The sequence below is a fragment of the Aedes albopictus genome, chromosome 3 (genome assembly GCF_035046485.1).
Source record: "Aedes albopictus strain Foshan chromosome 3, AalbF5, whole genome shotgun sequence".
NCBI classification, from domain to species: domain Eukaryota; kingdom Metazoa; phylum Arthropoda; class Insecta; order Diptera; family Culicidae; genus Aedes; species Aedes albopictus.
In genome coordinates this window covers 103167528-103188968 of record NC_085138.1, presented here as the reverse complement: position 1 = coordinate 103188968, position 21441 = coordinate 103167528, and the positions used below count along the sequence as shown (strand labels likewise).

General features: G+C 42.3%; 1 protein-coding gene across 1 annotated transcript in view; it reads left to right on the top strand.

Annotated features, from left to right (window-relative positions):
- Positions 1-827: 827 nt before the first annotated feature.
- Positions 828-21441, top strand: part of LOC134291752 (uncharacterized) — a 36949-nt gene continuing 16335 nt past the window's right edge. Inside the window, exon 1 of the mRNA XM_062859901.1 lies at positions 828-1801. Within this exon, the coding sequence (XP_062715885.1) occupies positions 853-1500 (648 nt within the window). The 5' untranslated portion in view covers positions 828-852 and the 3' untranslated portion in view covers positions 1501-1801. The remainder of the gene's footprint in view (positions 1802-21441) is intronic.

The window sequence follows — 21441 nt, the reverse complement described above, 5'->3', positions numbered from 1 at the left end:
GATTCCTAGAATCTCCTCCAAGAGATTCTCTAAATCTTCTCAGAGAGATTCCCGGAATCTCCTCCGATAGATTCCCAGAGTCTTCCCCGAAATTTTGTGTTCCAAGAGATTTGGAGAATGTTTTACGAGTTTCTTTGATTCTATTCCAAGCTGCCAATTTTACACCTTCTTCCCCTATTTGTCGTATGTACTGAGACAAACAACTAAAATGTACTCATTAATGTCAAAGTAGACGACCGACAAGTCAACTTGAATATTTGGATGTTGGGGAATCAAATATTTCAGATCTTCAATCGCAGACTGTGCGAATATATAGTTTAAAGTGATTCGATACTCAAATTGAAGTGTTTCTACGAAAGTATGAATTACCAGGGCCTTGTCTAATCGAATTCTTATATGATCTACAGTGATTGACTAAAATATTGATTTTTGACCAGTTCGCCACCCATTCCACTGTGCATTGGATGCACCGTGACTGAATGCACTTCGCATAGCCTGCCTGCTGCAACTACGCCACTCCACACGCCTTACCCGCCACCTAAGTAGACGGAGCAGAAGAGTCGTTTGCATTAAACGGTCATTGAAACCGTCTGGTCGCTCATCAGACCAACAGCACTGATCATCGTCATCATCATCGAATCTAACCCATCGATGACGCCGACGCTGCTGCTGCTGCTGCTGCTGCTGTATCAGCAGGACTACCGATTCTTCTCAGCTCCGGGGTCCGTGTGTGCGCTGTTCAGCAAAAGGGACTTTGCGTCGTCGTCGTCGTCGTAGTTGTCGGCCTGGACACGGTAGGTAGCAAAAAGGACCATGCGTTTAAGCGGGTTGCGCGCCTCCTCTGTGACTGCGATGGACCGACCTGGCACTCAAGAGCTCGAGAGGCGGAAGTGGGTAGCGCGGAGTTGGGCGCGCAAACGAAAGGGGTCTTTAACGACGAAGGGCTTCGAGTATGGCAGCGTGGTTTGGCTTGGCGTGGTTCATCGACGTGTTCGGTGGTTGACAGAGCACGCGGTAGAACTGGACATGGGAAGAATGGGGAAAGTAACTGCTGCTGCTGCGTGTATATACACAATGCTCGGCGGAACGGGCGTAGAACAAAGACATGCGACGACGACGACGATGACGGTCGAGGACGACCGTGGTAAGCGACCGTGCTGCATTGCGCCAATCGGAGCACGGAAGCCAGAACGAGAGGGAACTAGTACCGGCGGCGTACCGTCAACCCAGAACACTTCCAACTACTACACTCCGGTCCCGCATATGCCCAAGGGGAGCGAACGAAAGAACACGGGAACCGAGGAGACCATCATTGCAGGGCCCGGCTCGCGCTATCCAGCAGGGAAGAAAAATCCATTGCATAAGAGATTTTTCAATTTTTACGATCAGTCGATAGTGGGATCTTCTAGGATGAGGTTTGAAAAATTGGGCCTCCTCCGGAACGGATCGCAGTGTGGCGTGATCTTCACCCCGGGAAGCACCTGCTGCTGTTTGGTGTAGTGTTGCACAGATTTCTGCCGCTGGTGAAGGATCCCTTGTAGCTTGGAGAATGACGTTGCTGAACAAACGGCGGAAGTGAGCCGGACGACGATAAGAAAAGCCTTCAGACGGTGTCTCTGATGACGCAGTCCAGTGCAGTGACAGTTGGTGATAAGACATGGCACTACAGTGACAATGATTTGTGTGGTTTGATGTGATGTGAATTGGTAAATGTGAGCTGATGATAATGATCGTCGTGGAGTTTAATCAAGTACTGAATTTGCAGTACCAATGGTCCTGCGGATATATTTCCAAACTCAAGGTAAACAATACTAACGAATTGAATTTAATCGCTAACATATTTGTATTCGAGATTTCGGCTAGATCATGATAAAATTATTTTAAAATAGCTTTTTCAGTTATTGAAATCAAGATAGGTATTTTATATCAGATGTTTCGACAAATTGGTTGAGGCCTTCTTCAGAAAGATGTCTGCGGTCAACTGCAACAAGCAATTTCACTTGATTCGACCAGCGAAGGGTCGAAAAGATTTAGGGAAGGGGAACCATCTCGGCAGGGCTTCTATTTTGGGCATTTTTCTGATAAAACTCAGTCAATTCTGAACTATTTCACGCAGTTTTTGGAATGCGGTGAGATATGTATGTATAGTATCTAGTCGTATACAAAATTTCAAATCAAATGGTTTTGAATTGGAGTTATAGCGAAAAAGTGCCCAAAATACCAGCCACTGCCCAAGTGGCTCGCTACCCCATTGACATTTTCAAAGCAACCGTTAGACTGCTGTATTGATTTGGTATAAAAAATCCTGATATTTTTATTTTCATTAGCCAACAGCATTCTTCAATCCTCTCCTCCGATGGTCGAGTAAAGAAAAGTTTATACATTTATTGATAAATGTTATCATCAATATCATCTTTGGAAAAACAGGATAAGCAATATGAAGTACCTGTCTTGCCTTTATTGGCTGAGAAAGCCCATTCTTAATTATTTGCAAATCGTTTCTATTTGTAAAAACTTTCTAATTATTAACAAATAGCAGTCTAAGTTTTGTTCTGCTCTGTATCACAGTCAGTGAAGATTTTTGTTACCAATTTTATAAATATTTGCTGAAAAACTGATTCATACATTAAAACCTCTCGAGAATCTCTTCAAGAACATCATCCAGCTAAATAGTCCAATTTGAAGAGGCGTTGCAAAGACTGTCCGTCCATAAATGACGTAGCATTTTAAGAGGGAGGAAGAGTCTATGAAATAACTACGAACCATGTATTGGGTATAACAAAATACACTACGGGGGCAGGGGGTGTTAAAAATTGGTCAAAAAATGCTATATCATCTGCGGATGCTCTCAAACCGTATTAAGAGAAGCAATAAAACTGTTACAAAACTTGGTTGAAAATGTTTCCGTACTCTTAAATCGGTTATGATAATGACCATATTAAATTGGCTGGTTGTGTTTTTTTAACTAAAAGACTGCATTAAATTAATTTAGAATAACTGTCTCAAACTAGAAGAAAACTCAGTTGAAAGAGTTTGTTTTTGCGAAAAAGCTCTATGGCAATAACGACATATTATCAATTAATTGCCTATTTGAACAAAACTGCTTATTTCCCCCTTACGTAAGCTAATTCTTCAATATGGCGATAATAATGGTTGTAATTAGCAAAAATCGAACGAATGCAACTACACGTACAGTATCGGACAATAAAAATGCACCAAACCCGTTTTCCCATACAAAATTGTCAACTTTGGATTGCCATATCTCAGTTATGTCTCAACCGATTGTTTTTATTTTTCTGTGACGAACTACAAAACATATCAATTTTCAAAAACTATTGAAAAAGTTCAGTGATAACTATTGATACAAAAGATACAGATAGGTTGAATTTTGACAATAAAAATGCACCAAGACAAAAAATTGTGTAGCCTAAAATGCTGAAGTCAAATCACTGTGGTGTCTTCAGCAAATTTATTGGCCATCACACAAGAAACATATTTGCCGAAGACACCATAGTGATTTGACTTCAGCATTTTTGGCTACATAATTTTTTGTCTTGGTGCATTTTTATTGTCAAAATTCAACCTATCTGTAACTTTTGTATCAATAGTTATCACTGAACTTTTTCAATAGTTTTTGAAAATTGAAATGTTTTGTAGTTCGTCACAGAAAAATGAAAACAATCGGTTGAGACATAACTGAGATATGGCAATCCAAAGTTGACTATTTTGTATGGGAAAACGGCTTTGGTGCATTTTTATTGTCCGATACTGTATATGATGACCGCAATAAATCTACTAGCTTGCTTCTTGGCCATTATAAAACCTATAAGCTATAACATCCTACACAGCTGGTCAGTGCAGTCATAGTTTTGCTCTGCTACCAACAAATTTCGTTAATTATCGAACGGTACGCCATCTTTTGGGAGATCGGGCAGTTTCATAGCCGGTTTATGACGTTATTAAATTTTCTAAAGAGGTTTAATGTGGTCATAATGAGTGCCAGAAGGATTACATATTGGAATGATTTGTTTACTCTTAAATCCTGGTTTTATGGATAGGTTCTAGTACAATATAAAACCTTTTATCAATGGTTTTCATATTACTGGTGGTTGTGGCTATTGCTGTAATAAAACTTCAATCAAAATCAAACAAAACCAATCAGCGATGGAATTGTTTATTGGGATTTGTTAGCCATCTGATACCTTATTAAAAGCTCTATACAAGGCTCTATATAATTAATAACATCCAGTGAACCCATTGAGCCCGAAAGGGACAACCCAACAGGAGGTTACTGGAGCCAATCCTTGAAACACTTAATTTGTTACTAGATTTTGTGACATATTCTTGTAGTATACTATACAGCATGGACAAGATTTTGTGTAAGATGCTAGACGATCAACAAACCGTTTTGAGCAATTAAAATCAAAAACCACAAATGAATTTTAAACTAAAACCATCAGATGCCTGGTAAATGGTAAACAAATAATGATGAACAACACAAAAGTTATGTCAATCAGTCACGCCGAAGGTCACGTGGAAGGTAGTGCATTGAGCTGAAAAAAGTGGAATATTGTCCACTTTTCGAGAGTATCGACACCACCCTCACAACTACGTCACAAGTTGGCGTCTATGACGACATGAAAAGTTCAGTAGTAAATATCATCAGTTATTTATTTATTTATGTTGTCAATCCATTTGTAGTTGCTTAAACCTATCCTATCATCTACCTCAATTTGTCTCTTAAAAAATGCCTTCTTAAGCATGTCTCTGCTTATTGTCACATGAATTCTGTCACTATGTATATTATAACAGTTCAGTGGTCCATGTTTGACATAGCCTGTACAGTGGTAATTATTTAAAAAAAAAAAAACAAATTTCTATTCCTTTATAAACGAGTGGGAGCAGTGAAATTTAAGTTTTTCAAAATTGTGGGCGTGCATACTCTATTTGATAAAACATCAATTAATGCGTTCATACTCATTTTAAACATCAACAAGAAGAGAAAATCGTAACAGTAAATATGAATGCGGTCGAATATGTCAAAATGAATCCCGCTGAAAGATTGCATAACTATAAATGAAAAAAAAATCTATTTTTTTATGATTTTTTATTAAAAAAAAATGCTTTCTACGAAGCTTAATTGCAGCAGTATTGACATTTCTAAAATTGACTTTGACCATTTTTTTTGTTACGAAACATTATTGATCCTTGAAATGTTTGATATGAGTTTTCTCAAAATACATTAGGGAACGTCCCCAAATTACGTCACGCTAAAATTGTCCATTTTTAACCCCACCCCTCCCCCTCTCCCCAATGTCACACTCTTTGTATGGGACCTCTGGAATTTTTATATGAGTTGTCATACTTTGCTGAACCCCCTCCCTCCTCAAAGCGTGACGTAATTTATGGACATTCCCTAATCAGTTTTGTTTACCGCGATATATTTTATATTTTCTCCGTGCCTTATTCAAAAATTTGCAACACTGTTATACGTCCACATTCTAGCTTAATTACTCTTAGCGCTCTCTCAAATGTTTTATCTGCAGCTCATTTATTCTTAATAATAAACTGTTTTATTCAAGAAAAGCATTAAAGAAATTTGGCGTTTATGAGTTTCTTGAAAGTGGTCATCTCAAAACTTACCTTAAAATTTGTGTTTAGAAACCCATAATGAAAGCTAATTAAAACTCAAAATAGAGAAAGGTATTTAACATTGTTTCCTTTTTGTATCAGTGCTTGAACTTTTGAACGCCATATGGTCCCAATTGACTGAATTTTGTGGTTAGCGATCGCTCTTATCAGAAATGGTTAAATTTAGAAACAGATTTTCGGAGAAATGGTAAATTTAATTTCCTTCGTCCCATCCCAGGAAGAAGACCCTCAACGGAGTGACATTAACTTTTTTAGCAATGCCACTCCCAACGTATACATTTTTACTACATATATACAATACTGAGCGGTTGGTACAAGACATGTCACCGCTCTTCAGCTTTACTGTGGAATTAATATCCATGTCAATATTCAATGAGGCTACACAGTAGGCCTGACCGCTTCAATGCTTGTATAAAATCTGCGATTTGCTGCAAGCATTGATGATAACAAGAAGAATGATAGAAGTAGTATAATAAGTATAAATAAGCATTTGAACGAAATGAGACTCATACATATCAAACAAACTTGTGTGTCAGTTGTAAAACAAACCAAACACAATGTGAATGTGTATGAGAGCTGTACGAATTAGGGCATTTTCATCATCTATTGTTTGCTGTGAACATTCTTTAGTGATCTCTTGGAGTTCGATGAGAGTACCTTCTCGGATTAACCCAGTTGTCCTTGTTTATTTTTTTTTCTGGAGTTTCTTCGGGGATTCCTTCTGGAATTGCACCAGGATTCGAAAGATAAGTATGACAAAAAGAAAATGATTCTGGATTTAAATCAAGACATTCGTCTTGAAACTAATCCAAGATGTTCTATCGTAATTCTTAAAAATGTTCCTCCGATTCTTCGGAATTTCCTACGGCAGTTCTTCCAAGTTTATTTTAAGAAATCGCCCCTTAAATTATTTCAGATATTCCTCCAGCAGCTTCTTGTGGGGTTGCCCAAGAATTTCTTTCTGGAATGAATTCAAAAGTTGTTTTAATGATTTCATCAGGAGTTTCTTCTTTTTTTTCCGGTAGTTTTCCAGCTAATCCTTATGGAACTCATCCAAAAATTTCTCCAGAAGTTCTCTGTAGGAGTTTTTCTGGAGCTCTTTTTGGTATTTGTTCAGCAGTAATTCCTTCTGGAACTTCGATTTTAAATACTTCCAATATATTTTGCTGGATTCTATCTAATTTCTCCAGGATTTCTAACTCCGATTTTACCAAAAGTTTCTTCCTAGATTAAAGGAACTCTCCAGGAATTGCTTCTTTGAGTGTCTCAGGAGTTGCCTTTGGGAATTCTCTAAGATTTGCTTCTGCAAAACCACCAGAAGTTCCTGCTGGGAACCCTTCTGCCGTTCTTTATAGTGTAACCGCTGGTTCCACATTTGTAGCTTGTAGGCTACAAAGGAAACACGCCGTGCATGCAAACCGGCAAACCGCCTGGTCCCTCCATCAAGCCCGGCCCCTCTATTGGAGAGCATCGATCCGGCAATCGCCTGGTCCCTCCATCAAGCCCGGCCCCTCTATCGGAGATCACCGAACCGGCAGCCGCCTGGTCCCTCCATCACGCCCGGCCCCTCTAGTGGAGAGCATCGATCCGGCAACCGCCTGGTCCCTCCATCACGCCCGGCCCCTCTAGTGGAGAGCATCGATCCGGCAACCGCCTGGTCCCTCCATCAAGCCCGGCCCGTCAAACGGAGAGCATCGATCCGGCAACCGCCTGGTCCCTCCATACCGCCTGGCCCATTCACCGGAGAGTGTTGATCTGGCGAACCGCCAGGGTCCCTCCATACCGCCCGGCACCTCCGCCAGGAAGGGCGTCGATTTCGCCAGGAAGGGCGACGATCATTCCCCGTGCTACGCCAACCGCCAACGAACCCCCCCAAACAAACCGCAAGTACACCTTATGTAAATGTTGTGCACGTCAAATTGTTAATGTCGTAGAATGCTCCTGTGAGGGCAAATAAAACCTTAGAAATGTAAGCAAAATTTTATAGTAGTTGGCCTTTATTTCAACACGCAAGCCCTACTTTGGATATACATTTAAATTTCCATTAGTTTTCCGTGCCCTAAAAGGGGCCTTTTTCAGACTGGTCCGCTGAATGAAGTTTTCTACCTCGATTCTAATCCACCTTGAGTATTGAAGTACCCCGGATCTGATAATTGGCAAACAAATCCATCTCCCGTTTAGGTGAGTGGCAAAGGAGTGCTGTTAGTATTCGCGGCGGTGTTAATCATAGTAAACGACCCCATGCTCTATGAAATTTCCCTCCTGCATTTTCCCCCACTGAGCAGCCGAGAGGCTACAAATTGGCGCCCAACGTGGGGGCCCAGCAAAATTAAATTCAAATTAGCATTCGTCCTAAAACTTTATTTCTCTACTGCCCCCTAGCGGAGGGGAAGACACCTTTTCGGGTTTTTAATTTTTCGTTCTTCAAACGAATTTAAGTGATTAGTCAAAATGGATTTGGAACTCGAGTTGCAATACAAGGGTTTGATGGTGCATCATCTTGAAAAGCACGAAATCGAGCATGAATTGGCGATTCGAGCGGTTCAATTTGAGCCAACTGAGTCTCGATCTGCGATACAGCGAAGACTTAGAGATCGGTTGAAGGAGGAAAAAGATACCGATAGACTGGATTTGGATTTTTCGAGGTGTAACGTAACAGTCGATAACGAAATCAAGATTATTGATTCCAATGTTGAGCAAATTCGAGCTTACTTGGAAAATGAGAAACGTTTTGAGGGATTGAAGGACAGCCTAAAGTCGCGGTTGGTCCACTATTTCGCGCGGGTTCGTAGAGCTCAAGAGCATGCCGAGACCGATGAGGATCTCAATGACTTTGATAAGCTCCGCAGTGCAATTCGAGGGCTTATTAACACACACTTTTCCATATTTTCGCCCATTCAGTCGGTTAGAGAAGACATGTTGCAGGAAATTGTTCGTTCAGTCTCAAAATTGAAATTGGGAGCAATTCCTAAGACAAATCAGTCTCAACAGGGAGCTGAGCGATCTCAGAAAAACTCCAAAAGAAGGAACAGGGACAACACTAGTGCAGGGACTTCGGATGGTAATGAATTGGGTGAATTGGGTGCGGTTGGTCCGGTTACTTCTTCGAATCGCCGCGTATTGAAATCTTTCAGACAACCGTCCAAACCGAATCTAGGAGCCCTCGCCGCGTGGTATCCATTTGGTTTCCCGCCATATCCCATGGGATGGCCGCAGCCGGACGTCAGTACGGATGCAAATCAATCGGAAACGGTTTTGCGAAAGTTCTCACTTCGAAAAAAGTCCAAGTCTAACCCGATTCAGCAGGTACAGACTTCGGAATCGGTTACAGATTCGGAATCCGCGAATTCTTCGTCGTCGTCGGATCGTCCGGTAGTCAGAGCAGAGGTCAGAGCCCAAAGATCCCGTCGTCGTCGCGATTATCACAAACGCCGGCCAATCTCTGAATGGAACATCAAATATGATGGCAGAGATAATGGCCAGAATTTGATGAAATTCATCAAAGAAATTGAATTTTACGCGAAGTCAGAAAACGTTTCGAAAAGAGAGCTTTACCGGTCCGCGATCTATCTTTTCAAGGATCAAGCGAAATCTTGGTTCATGTCGGGTGTCGAAAATGAAGATTTCGGTGATTGGGATGAGCTTATTACGGAACTGAAACGCGAATTTTTGAGTCCGGACCACGACCACGTAAATGAAATCAAGGCCATCTCGCGAAAACAGGGGCCGAAAGAGAGATTTTCTGATTATCTATCGGAGATGCAGAAAATCTTCAATTCTCTTACAAAACCCCTCTCCGAAGGCAAGAAATTTGAAATAGTCATGCGGAACTTACGTGCGGACTATAAAGGCCACGCGGTCGCGTCGAATATAAACAACTTGGCCGATCTGAAGAGATTTGGGAGGCAGCTAGATGCGACGTATTGGTATAAGTATGCCCCAAGTGCTCAAGATCAACCCACGTCGCGAGTTAAAGCCCAGGCGAACGAAATCACACGAGAACCGATGAATAAATCAAAACCTCCACCCGAGGAGCCAAAACGAACCTACAAATCGAAGAGCTTTTATCGGTCGCAAAAAGAACACTCGGAAGAAGAACAACCAGTGAACAAACCGTCACGCGATTCTCCGAAACCTACGAAACAGGGGAACCAACAAGTGAGGAAATCCGAAGAGTCTAGGGCGCCTCCACCTTGGATTGACAGTTACATCCCACCGGCAGAGGGCACTTGTTTCAACTGCCGACGTCGTGGACATAGCCATACGGAGTGCAATGCACCGCGCTATAAATTTTGTCTCCGGTGTGGTCTACACCAGGTAGAAACGAAAAATTGCCCATTTTGCGCAAAAAACTACCAGTAGACTACCTGAGAGGGCAGGTCAGTCCAGTAGCGCACCTAAATCCCTCATCTAAACCCTTATCAGACAACCTTTATCAGTGTGGTTACCGTAAAACCCAGAATACCGACTATGAATTTGCCGAAGAGACTCAGGTTGAGGAACTGTTCGTTCGTTTAGAGGACGACGACCGCCCATTCGTACAAGTAACGATTTTTGACACTCCAATTGTCGGACTTCTCGATAGTGGAGCCCACCGGAGTATTCTAGGGGTAGGATCCCTAAAATTGATCAGAACATGTAAATTAAAAGTTTTCCCCGCTGATGTCGACCTGATCACGGCCAGTGGACAAAAACTAGACGTAACGGGTTATGTAAACCTCCCAGTTTCGTTTAACGGTCAAACTAAATTGATCGCGACCTTAGTGGTTCCAGAACTTAAAAGGCGCTTACTGTTAGGTACAGACTTTTGGAAAGCATTCGGTATAATGCCAACCATACAACCAGTGTCGGTTGAAGAGATACAAGCCAGTCCCGAAGTATGCCCCTTGACGGTAGACCAACTTCAAGAACTGGAATCGATCAAAACCCAATTCAAAGTAGCTCGTGAGGGTACATTGGAAACCACTCCTCTGATTGCCCATAGAATTGAGCTCACTGAAGAAGCTAAGAAATTAGCTCCAGTGCGCATCAACCCTTTCCCCACGTCGCCGAAGCGCCAGGAACAAATCAACAACGAGTTGGACAGTTTACTTGAAGCCGGAATTATTGAGCGCTCGTATAGCAACTGGGCCTTGAGGTTGGTCCCAGTTGATAAACCTGACGAAACTGTCCGACTTTGCTTAGATGCACGAAAGTTAAATGAGCGGACGGTTCGGGATTCATATCCCTTGCCACACGCGGATAGAATCCTCAGCCGAGTCGGACCGTGCAACTTTATCTCCACGATCGACTTATCAAAAGCCTTCCTTCAGATACCTCTCCACCCTAAATCGAGAAAATTCACTGCCTTTTCGGTATTAGGGCGTGGACTGTTCCAGTTCACCCGCATGCCTTTCGGTCTGGTCAACAGTCCAGCGACGTTGTCCAGACTTATGGACCGAGTATTGGGCGCGGGTGAACTCGAACCTCACGTTTTCGTCTACTTAGACGATATTATCGTCGTAATTGAGACCTTCGAGCAGCACGTCCAATTACTAAGAGAAATCGCCTCAAGATTGAACAGGGCTAATCTGTCGATCAATCTTCAAAAATCTAAGTTTTGCCTCTCTGAGCTTCCCTACCTGGGGTACATTCTTACCACGGACGGCCTTAAACCTAACCCTGACCGAGTGGAGGCCATCATTAACATCGAACGTCCCAACAGCATCCGTGCTTTGAGGCGCTTCCTCGGCATGTGCAACTATTACCGGCGATTTATTGCCAGTTATAGTGAAGTTGTACGACCATTAACCGATCTCTTGAGGGACAAACCTAAATCCATTCGTTGGAATGAGTCCGCTGAGTCATCGTTCAATAAAATCAAGGAGCTCCTTATAAGTGCTCCGATACTAGCCAATCCCGATTTTACCAGACCGTTTTGCATCCATTGCGATGCCAGTGACACGGCTATTGCCGGAGTCTTGACTCAGGAACGAGACGGCGCCGAACAGCCCATAGCGTACTTTTCCCAAAAGCTGACCGGCCCAGAACAACGGTACTTTGCCACGGAGAAGGAGGCCCTGGCTGTCCTAAAGTCCATAGAAAAGTTCCGATGTTACGTGGAGGGATCGAAGTTCACGGTGATAACCGACGCTTCAGCACTTACATATATCTTGCGAAGTAGTTGGCGAACTTCGTCTCGTCTCTGTCGATGGAGTATAGAACTCCAACGGCATGATATGGTCATCAGACACCGTCGTGGAATCGACAACGTGGTGCCTGATACCCTCTCGAGGTCCGTTGAAGTCCTATCTCTACATCAACAGAGACCAGATTGGTACACTAAACTAATCAGAAATGTCCAGGAGGAACCCGAGAAATATAAGGACTTTCGGCTAGATAACGGGGTTCTTAAAAAGCTTGTGTCCACTCAGGGAGACACACTGGACTATCACTTTGAGTGGAAGATCTGTGTCCCTAAGGAAATGCGCGAAAATGTGCTGGTAGAGGAACATGACGATGCCCTACACCTCGGCACGGACAAAACCATAGCAAGAATTAAAAAGAAGTACTACTGGCCCAACCTAGCTGAGGATGTTCGATTGCACATCCGGAAATGCTCGGTATGCCAAGAGAGTAAACCAGCGAATCGCTCTCAACACCCGGCTGTTGGATCACCCAGGCTGGCCACAAAACCTTTTCAGTTAATCGCGATCGATTTCATTCAATCGTTGCCCCGGAGCAAATCAGGACACGCTCATCTGCTTGTCGTGATGGACATTTTCTCCAAATTTTGTTTACTGTGCCCCGTAAGACAAATATCAGCTCCAAAAGTGTGTGAAATCCTGGAGAACCAATGGTTTCGAAGGTATTCCACCCCCGAGTGCCTCATCTCGGACAACGCGTCAACCTTCTTATCTACCCACTTCAAAGACTTGCTACAAAAGTTTCGTGTCCAACACTGGACAAACCCTAGGCACCACAGTCAATCCAATCCAGTGGAGCGCCTAAATAGAACCATCAACGCCTGCATTCGTACCTATGCCAGGTCTAATCAGAAGTTATGGGACACTCGAGTGCCAGAAATAGAATACGCCATCAATACCACACCACACGGTTCTACCGGTTTCAGCCCTTATCGAATTCTGTTTGGTCACGAGATAGTGAGCCGTGGAGACGAACATCGCGTGGACTATGACACCGAAGATCTTTCAGAGGACGAAAGAATAAATCGAAAACTTCAGATAGATCAATGTATTTATGAATTGGTTCACAGAAACCTACAAAAACAGTTTAGTAAAAATTCACAATCTTACAATCTAAGGCATAAGGCGTTTGCACCTACTTACACTGTGGGTCAAAAAGTATTCAAACGAAACTTCCGACAATCATCAGCTCCAAATAACTACAACGCTAAATTGGGCCCCTGCTACCTCCCATGCACTGTTGTCGCCCGGGTTGGGAGCTCTTCCTACGAACTCGCCGACGAAAATGGCAAATCTCTAGGAGTTTTCTCTGCTGCCGATCTGAAGCCAGGACAACCCTAAAACGAAAAGTAAACAAAACAAAATCCTTCAACTCAACACCCTCGACGATACGTATCGCATAAAACTTTCCTAAACAGCTGCGGCCGAAGCTGGACTCCTTTTGGTTACACCTGTAACAAAACAAAACAAACCGGTCATGCAATCAAAAACCATAATAACTCTCACAAAATTCCCCAACTCGATTCCAAATTCAAGAATGGCTCGTTTCTTTGTATGTTTTCCCCCCTAACAGGCTGTAGAAAACAAACATGAATGGTACCTAAACGGCTAATGAAAAGCAGCTCCTGTTGATGTGCGCACTATCTTTTTTTTGGGGCATACAACGAAAAGACCCATTCAGATTTCGCCGATAGTCACTAGTTTCTGCTTACCTGTAATTATATTCCCAGCGCTAGTAACTTTAGTTCCATAATTACTCAATATTTCGCACCTTTTGCTCCGTTTCTTGTTTTTGATGTTTTGATAGAGTCGTTTGACAGTTATGTGTTTTTGTGTTGGTGAGTGACCACTATATGATGTCTTTCCGAATGAGTGAAAGAGTTACTCGCAGGGCACAGTGTTGCCAAGAATATTTGTACAACTCAAATGGTTTTGAAAACACAAACATATTTGATGTTGATTTGAATTTATGTGTTACACCTCTTGCTCAGTCAAAATGAATGTTTCTCATTCATTTTGAATTGGGAGGACGGGGTATTGATAGAAATCACCCAAAAGTTATTTCGGGGAATCCACTAGAAGTTTCTACTGAAAATCCCCCAAGATTTCCTTGTGGGAAACCTTCAGGATAAACGGGATTTTTTAGGAGCTTCTTCTCGGATTCTTTCAGGACCTGCTGAAGAAATACCAAGATCGAATTCCTGGACTCCAGACTTAAATCCTGTTCCCAAAACGAATTAGTTTTAAACTTCTAAAATCCACGGAGGAATTTCTGAAGAATTCCCTTAAGAAATTCATAAAATGAAGGAATCAACAGGAATCCACTGAAAAATGAAGCTCCTAGATGAAAACTCCGGATAAAAATTCTGTAGAAGTTTCCAGAAGCAAGTTTCTGGAGAATCAGTAGGACATCTTGGAAAAATCCCCAGAAGAAACACCAATGAAAGTATTGATTGATTGATTGATTTGTCTTTATTAAAGAGACTTTCAGCCCTTGGCTGGTTCGTCTCTCAAACCAATGAAAGTACAATTACACGATAAGCTGATTAAATGAAAAAAATGACTCGATTGTCCAGATCCGAAGTATTTTTTTTTCAAGTTCCGTATAATCGAGTCCGACCTTTGATAGTTCTTATGTACATATCCAACCTTCCATTGATCTATTATGGTTAACTACTTGTTTTACACTTGAAAAATGATATGGCTTAATTTTTCTATGGTATTCAACTATACGTGAGTTATGCACTACTTAAGAGCTGAATGTAAATTTGGTCTAAGACTGTGGTGCAAACGTAATTAATGCTATTTTGGATGGTTACTCCTAACTCGTTGAAGGATGCATTGTCAATTGTAACGAAAACAGATAGTAACTACGGCTAAATTAACTCTTAAAAAATGCCAACACGCTTTCTGGAGCAATTATTGTATTTACTCCTAGTTGAAATTCATACATCGATGAATTTGTTTTTCAAGATTTTAAGATAAGATTTTGGAACAACGTACGTCTTGCAACAAATATCTCAACATCCTGTAAGAAATTCTTCCAAATTATGCTCATACATTTCCTAATTATTCGATCAAAACTATAACTTCAGTTATTTTATAAGAGCGATCTAGTTTTGAATATCTAGTGCGAAAACGTGTTTAAAAAGAAATTATGAAAAGTAAAACGCGCTTTCGAGAGTGTGCTTGGGGCTTTAAAATGCATACATTTTTTTGGTATACGTGAGGAAGTCTCCAGATAAGTTTCAAGTCGAAATTGTTGTGCAAGCGCTGGAGTTGTTTTTTATTTTCGAAAGCTTCAAAGAGAATTTCTAGTGGAATACTTGAAGCAGTTTTCGAAGAAGTTGCTGGCGAAACTTTATAGAGCTATGAAAAGTCTAATACAACCTCTTGAAGTCTTGTTTTTCGAAAGTACATGATGAGTTCCTGATGTATTGATTTGGAATTTTTGTACTGGAACTGGATGTTATTGCGTTGAAACGGCTATCTCAGTCTTAATGTATAATTTTGTGCAGTTATCATTGTGTATATAAATGCCAGTCTGTAAAGTAAATCGTGTACTAATCAAGAGATTTCATTCCCACAGTCCTTCCAATAGACACGAACTGCCAATCATTGGCACTTCGGCTGAACTTACCTTGAAAGCTGGTGAAAGCTTCTCATTAAATAGAAATATCGAAACGCAAAATTGATTATACAGGGCTCTTCTACTGCCAATCATCGTCATCATCATCAAGCATCGTTCACACACTCACATGCTTTTGATGCATGCTGCTGCTGCTGCTGTTGCAGCGAATCCTCGGAGAATTCCGTCAAAAATGCACCCGCTCGCTCCGGACGACGAACATTTCAACAACGCAACGTGCACAAAAGATTAATTTGTCTTCTGGTCGCTTTTCTGCGAAATCGTAAAATTAGTAGCAATTATCTGGCCGGGGTTATTTCTCTTGGTCTTGTTGTTTGCCCCAACCATCAACATCAACCCAACCCAACCCAAGTGCACGCTGCCAAATCAAGGCAAGGGCTGGTGTCTGTTTCTCATTTGGGCATCAGTCAGCAATAGCATATCAGAGTCGAGTGTGGAGTGCATTCGGGTTCGCGCGTTTTGCTTTTGCCTGATGATGTGTTGTGTTCTTACTTTTTCCAGGAGAATGCTCCACATTTTGGGCGCATCCTTGACTGACTGCCAGCGACGGCGAAGAATTTCTTCTGTCTGACCCGAATTTGGTCTGACTTTGAGGTTTTTGGGTGGAGAGCAAAAAAACTTAGATACTTAGAAGAACATTTCAACGGAAGGGTTTTGGGATGCTAAGTTTGATAAAATTTCTTTAGACGATATTCGACGCTTGTATATGGAATGCTGATGGTGCCAAGAAGTTAAATTATAGAAGGTACAGGGGATGGCCAAAATGTTTGGGATAGGCAACTTTTTTTTCTCTCACAAAAAAGTTCAGCATGCTATAACTTTTCATAGAGAGCATCGAAAAATCTCAAATTTTGACTGTTTGTCAACCTATTATATGTGCACCATTGGTACAAATTTGGGCTTGATTGATTAATATTTCGCAAAGTTAGAACCGTTCGGGTAAAACACCTTTTTTTAGACAACGCATTTTTGAGCTGTCATATCTCGGAAACCAGTAAACCGAATTGAATGAAATTTTGAACGTACACTAACAATATGTAAATGCTTCACAAACTATTAAAACATAGATACTTTTTAAACGTTGAAAAAAGTTATCATGGATTGACACTTTTTGGATTTTTCTCGAAAAAATGTATTTTTTTTACATTAATGTGAATAAATTTTAGTGTTGATATCCAAAGATTTTCCACTTCTATTCTCAAATTATCTCTAGTCAGATATATTAGAGCCTGTTTAGATTGAAAGAAAAACACATTTAATAATTTTTGTGTGGTATTGTTAATTTTACTTATTTTCCTCTATATGGGTAAAAATTTCAACCCGATATAACTTAATTCGCCGTGAGAAAATATTACATTTTATAACGTCGTATTGAATATCAATATATTGTTGATAAACGTTAAAAAATTCATTCAATTTGGTTCACTGGTTTCCGAGTTATGACAGCTCAAAAATAAGTTGTCTAAAAAATAGTGTTTTACCCGAACGGTTCTAACTTTGCGAAATATGAATCAATCGAGCTCAAATTTGTACCAATTATGCACACATAATAGGTTGACAAACAGTCAAAATTTGAGATTTTTTGATGCACTCTATGAAAAATTACAGCATGTTGAATTTTTTTGTGGGAGAAAAAAAGTTGCCTATCCCAAACATTTTGGCCATCCCCTGTACATCGAAGATATACTAATTTTTGTATTTTAATGCAAAGTATTTTCATTCATACTTACCTTACCAGTCAGACTAAGGCCTGAGTGTCATCTGCTGTACGTAGAAGTTGTCTCCATTCGACTCGATCCATGGCTATGCGTCTCCAGTTCCGAATTCTACAAAGTGTCCGCAAGTCGTTCTCCACTTGATCGACCCACCTAGTACACTTTTGCACCAAGTCTGGTGCAAGTACTGGTCAGATTGCCCTCGAGAAACATTTTAATCGGGTTGGTATTCGACATCTTGATGACGTGACCCGCCCACCGTAGCCTCTTAATTTTGTCCCTGATACTTGAACTACGTACATCACTCGATTCATCGTCGCCTTGATCAATCGTACCAGTTTAACTGGGAATCCGTATTCGTGCATAATCTGCCATAGCTGGTCTCGATCGATTGTATCATACGCTGATTTAAAATCGATGAAGAAGTGATATGTGGGCACATTGTATTCGCGGCATTTCAATAACACCTGGCGGATGGCGCACATCGGGTCCGTTGTAGCGCGTTCATCCATGAATCCAGTCTGATATTGCCTCACGAACTCTCTTGTAATCGATGATAGACGGTGGCATAAAATTTGAGACAGTATCTTGTAGGCAGGAGCTCAGTAGTGTGATCGCGCGATCCAATTTCGCGCTTTTGGGACACATAAAATGGGACACACAATACCTTCCATCCATTCCTCCGGTAACACTTCCTCCTCCCAAATCTTTTTTTTTTTTTCTTCTAAACCGTAGAAGGAAAATTTTATCAACAGACACCCGAACAGGAAGGTCCAGAAGGTGTGGGGTTAAGACCGTTTTCTACAACACCTCTCCTCGACCCACTAAACACATTCCTGCATACCCTACATCTCTCCGAAACCACTAAAAAGGCATTGCTTCATAGAGGGGCCAGTGCACATCGCACCCTCAAGGATAGCTGCGTGGCCTGCAGCAATAAACATCGATGACTCACTTTAGAGAGTCCACCACGATAGCATGCTGGTGCTTAGCCAGTTTCCCGGGAGGTCCTCATCACTCCCTTTGTCCTCGAAAACCCCACGCCCGCACCGAACTGTTTTGCAAGCATCCACAGCTGATGCCTACCCTTCAGGTCCTATAAGATGCACCAGAATGTTGCTGACAGTAGGGTCTCCACTTGCCCCGGCCCTTACCGGGGACCCTTTTCCTACCGCGGAACAAACTTAGTAGACTGACCCTACGACAGCAACGCTACCAGGATGTTCTCTCCGCGGCCATATAATCGTTGTAATCGACCGCATGGGCACAGGTTTGACCTACGAAGTCGACTCCGAACCCCTGGACCACCTCTTGTACCGCATCAGAACTAGCCGTAGCCATTCTCCGAGTCCACGCGCCACCTCCTCTGTAGCTCCAAGACGATGTGGGTGAATGCCGTTGAAACGGTATTCCAGCCAAATTCATCCCTACACATGCTCTGGGCAAGACTATATGGAGTTGTTTCCTCTCCGCAAGCACGCGGGCACGCATTGTGCAAAAACGATGGTATACGAACAAAACGTGTTTCGCCGTTTCCTCTAAACCAGCACAAACCGGACATTCGGGAGAACCCGCATGATCTTAACCCTTATGTGGCCGACAGGGTACCCAGGTACCCAGCGCCCATTTAAAAAGCACGGTGTAGAAAAAAGCAAAAAAAATGTCGGACACATAACAGTTAACAGTGTAGATACTGTCGAAAGCAACCATGGCCTGAAAAGACCTGTGTCAGGTGGAATATTACTTCCCCATGACGCCTATTAATCCAACTATCCACCCTAGGAATCAACCTATGGGTCCACCTTCCTTTGGTGGAACTGTCCCACGCGCGCTGCCATTTGACCATGGAGGCCATCCTGGCAGTCCTGCGTATACCTCTTGTGCCGCGCATTTGGAAGCACTCTATGTCCTCCCTGATAAGGATGCCGATAGGCACCATACCAGTAATGACGCAGAGCGCGTGGTGTGACAAGGTACGGTACGCGCTCGCAACCCTCAGGCACAACAGCCAGTAAGTACTTTCCAGCTTCCGTCGGTAGCATTTAGTATTGCTGTGTGCATTCGAAATGCAAATATCAAATGCGGGAGCACCAAATGCGGTAAGATTTTCTAACAAGTAACCCGATGTCAGTGGGAGCTTTTGAATCCTAGGTTGGCGGTGATTTTGACTATGGTTGCTAAGTTCCCTTTGGTAACACTGTGTTACCGCGTTTGGAGTGCATTTGGGCACCGTTTGCATCCTGAACGCACACAGCAATACTTAGCGCGGTGTCCCACGCCGGGCCGCCATATTACGCGTTGCAAGAAAAATTAAGATTCCAGGAAAATCCAAAGCCAATCGGTTGGAAATTTTCCTCAACAACGATCGTAGCCACCCATGCTAATTGAATGTTGTTTTTAATGTTGACAGTAAATAAAAAATGTATGGATGCTGGACCTTGCGCGAAGAAGAAATGAAAGCCAGTGGGAAACACAACTTTGCTTGCGATCTTGCGCGGGGTGGAAAGTAATCGGAGAGTCTCAGCGAGACCATACAGTTGGATCTGTGGTCATGGTATTTTGATGGAGTAGCTTTTGATACAAAATACAACTCATGGTTCTTGCCATCATTGAGATGTCTAGACGGAACCATGTGGTAGCGCATCCTGGCGATGTGCAGGAATGATAAGTATGTATGCATCTAGGACAATCACTAGGAGTGCGGTGCAGTGATACTGGTAATGAATCTTGGTGGGCTATTATGAGCAATACAAAGCATCGATCACGATGATGTGTCGGTATCCGGCTGATCTAGAATCGAATAAATAGATGTGAGAAAATGAATTCTATGATCAGTATTTTGAAACTGGTTCTAAATCAACGTACTTTTTCTCCTTCACCTAGTCCAGAGATATCTAACTGTGCAACAGTGACAATGTGACAATCAATGTTTTTCATTTTACAAACAGGGATCAACGCATACTATGCAGGTTTTGTTCTATGCGGTGATAGCCGGCTGCGCGTTATATCCGCACAGCGATCCAAATTTTTAAATTTCCGCATAATACCTAAGTATGGACGTAGCAACACTAGCCAGAAGCTTGCGCTTACTGGCGTACACCGCAGAGCTATTGGGCATCATCCGGGACAGTGCCGCAATAGCTTTGGAGGCTCTTTTACAGGCATAATCAACGTGGCTACCGAAGGTAAGTTTATCGTCGATCATCACGCCCAAGTGTTTGACGGAGCGTTTTGACAGGATAGTGCACTCTCCTACACTGATCTCCGTCTGCTGATCCGACTTCCGATTGTTAACAACCGTCACCTCGGTGAGCCAGCTCCAGTTTCCTGGACCGCATCCACCCCTCCACAACCTTGATAGAGTGGTCGGTAGTCAACTTCATCTCCTCGATCGTTTCACCGTAGATTTCGAGCGTAATGTCGTCGGCAAATCCGACAATCTTCACTCCCACTGGGTACTCTAACCCCAACATCTAGTCATACATGACATTCCATAACACCGGACCCAGGATGGAACCTTGCGGGACTCCTGAGGTTATGGGAAAGCACTTCCGATCCATCTCCGTGTCGTAATCGAGTACTAGGATTCTGAAAGTAACTTTCGAGAATCTTGTACAGGTACCCCGGTATCCCCAGACCCAAGAGCGCATCGGCAATAGCAGACCAGCTGGTGCTTTTAAGATGGAACATCAAGAAATCCCATTATAATTTTGCATTACTAACTTTAAAGGCACAAACCTGGCGAACGAAGCATCGAACGATGCACTTGTTTATCCTGGCTTTGCTCACTTGCAAAAGGAGGCAGCTTTTCCAAATCGAGCGTATTTGTTTACGAATTTTTAAGATTGGTGCTCTTGAAAACGTGAGTAGGGGTCCAAGTCAGCCATTGTGGCAGCCATATTTGTATTCTCTGAAGTTTCTCCACCTGGGAGGATTTTCGGCGTGGCAGGCGCAATTGCAATCAAACGATCAGATATTCTCCTTCATCCGACGTTTCGATGTGTATTAAATACATCTTCTTCAGGGAATTAGAAGTGTTAATCGCTTTCTTTTTGAAGGGCTTTGTGGAAGCATAATCCGTCTGAAAAACTATTTAAAAAAAAAAACAGTGGAATCGACTTCTTGAACACTAGTTATGTGTTTGCCGAATTCGGTTCGCACTTTTAACAACACTATTAACGGCCAATTTGTTTAAGCTAAGTGTATAGTTTTTCTTTAAATGCATTTCTTACCTACAGCC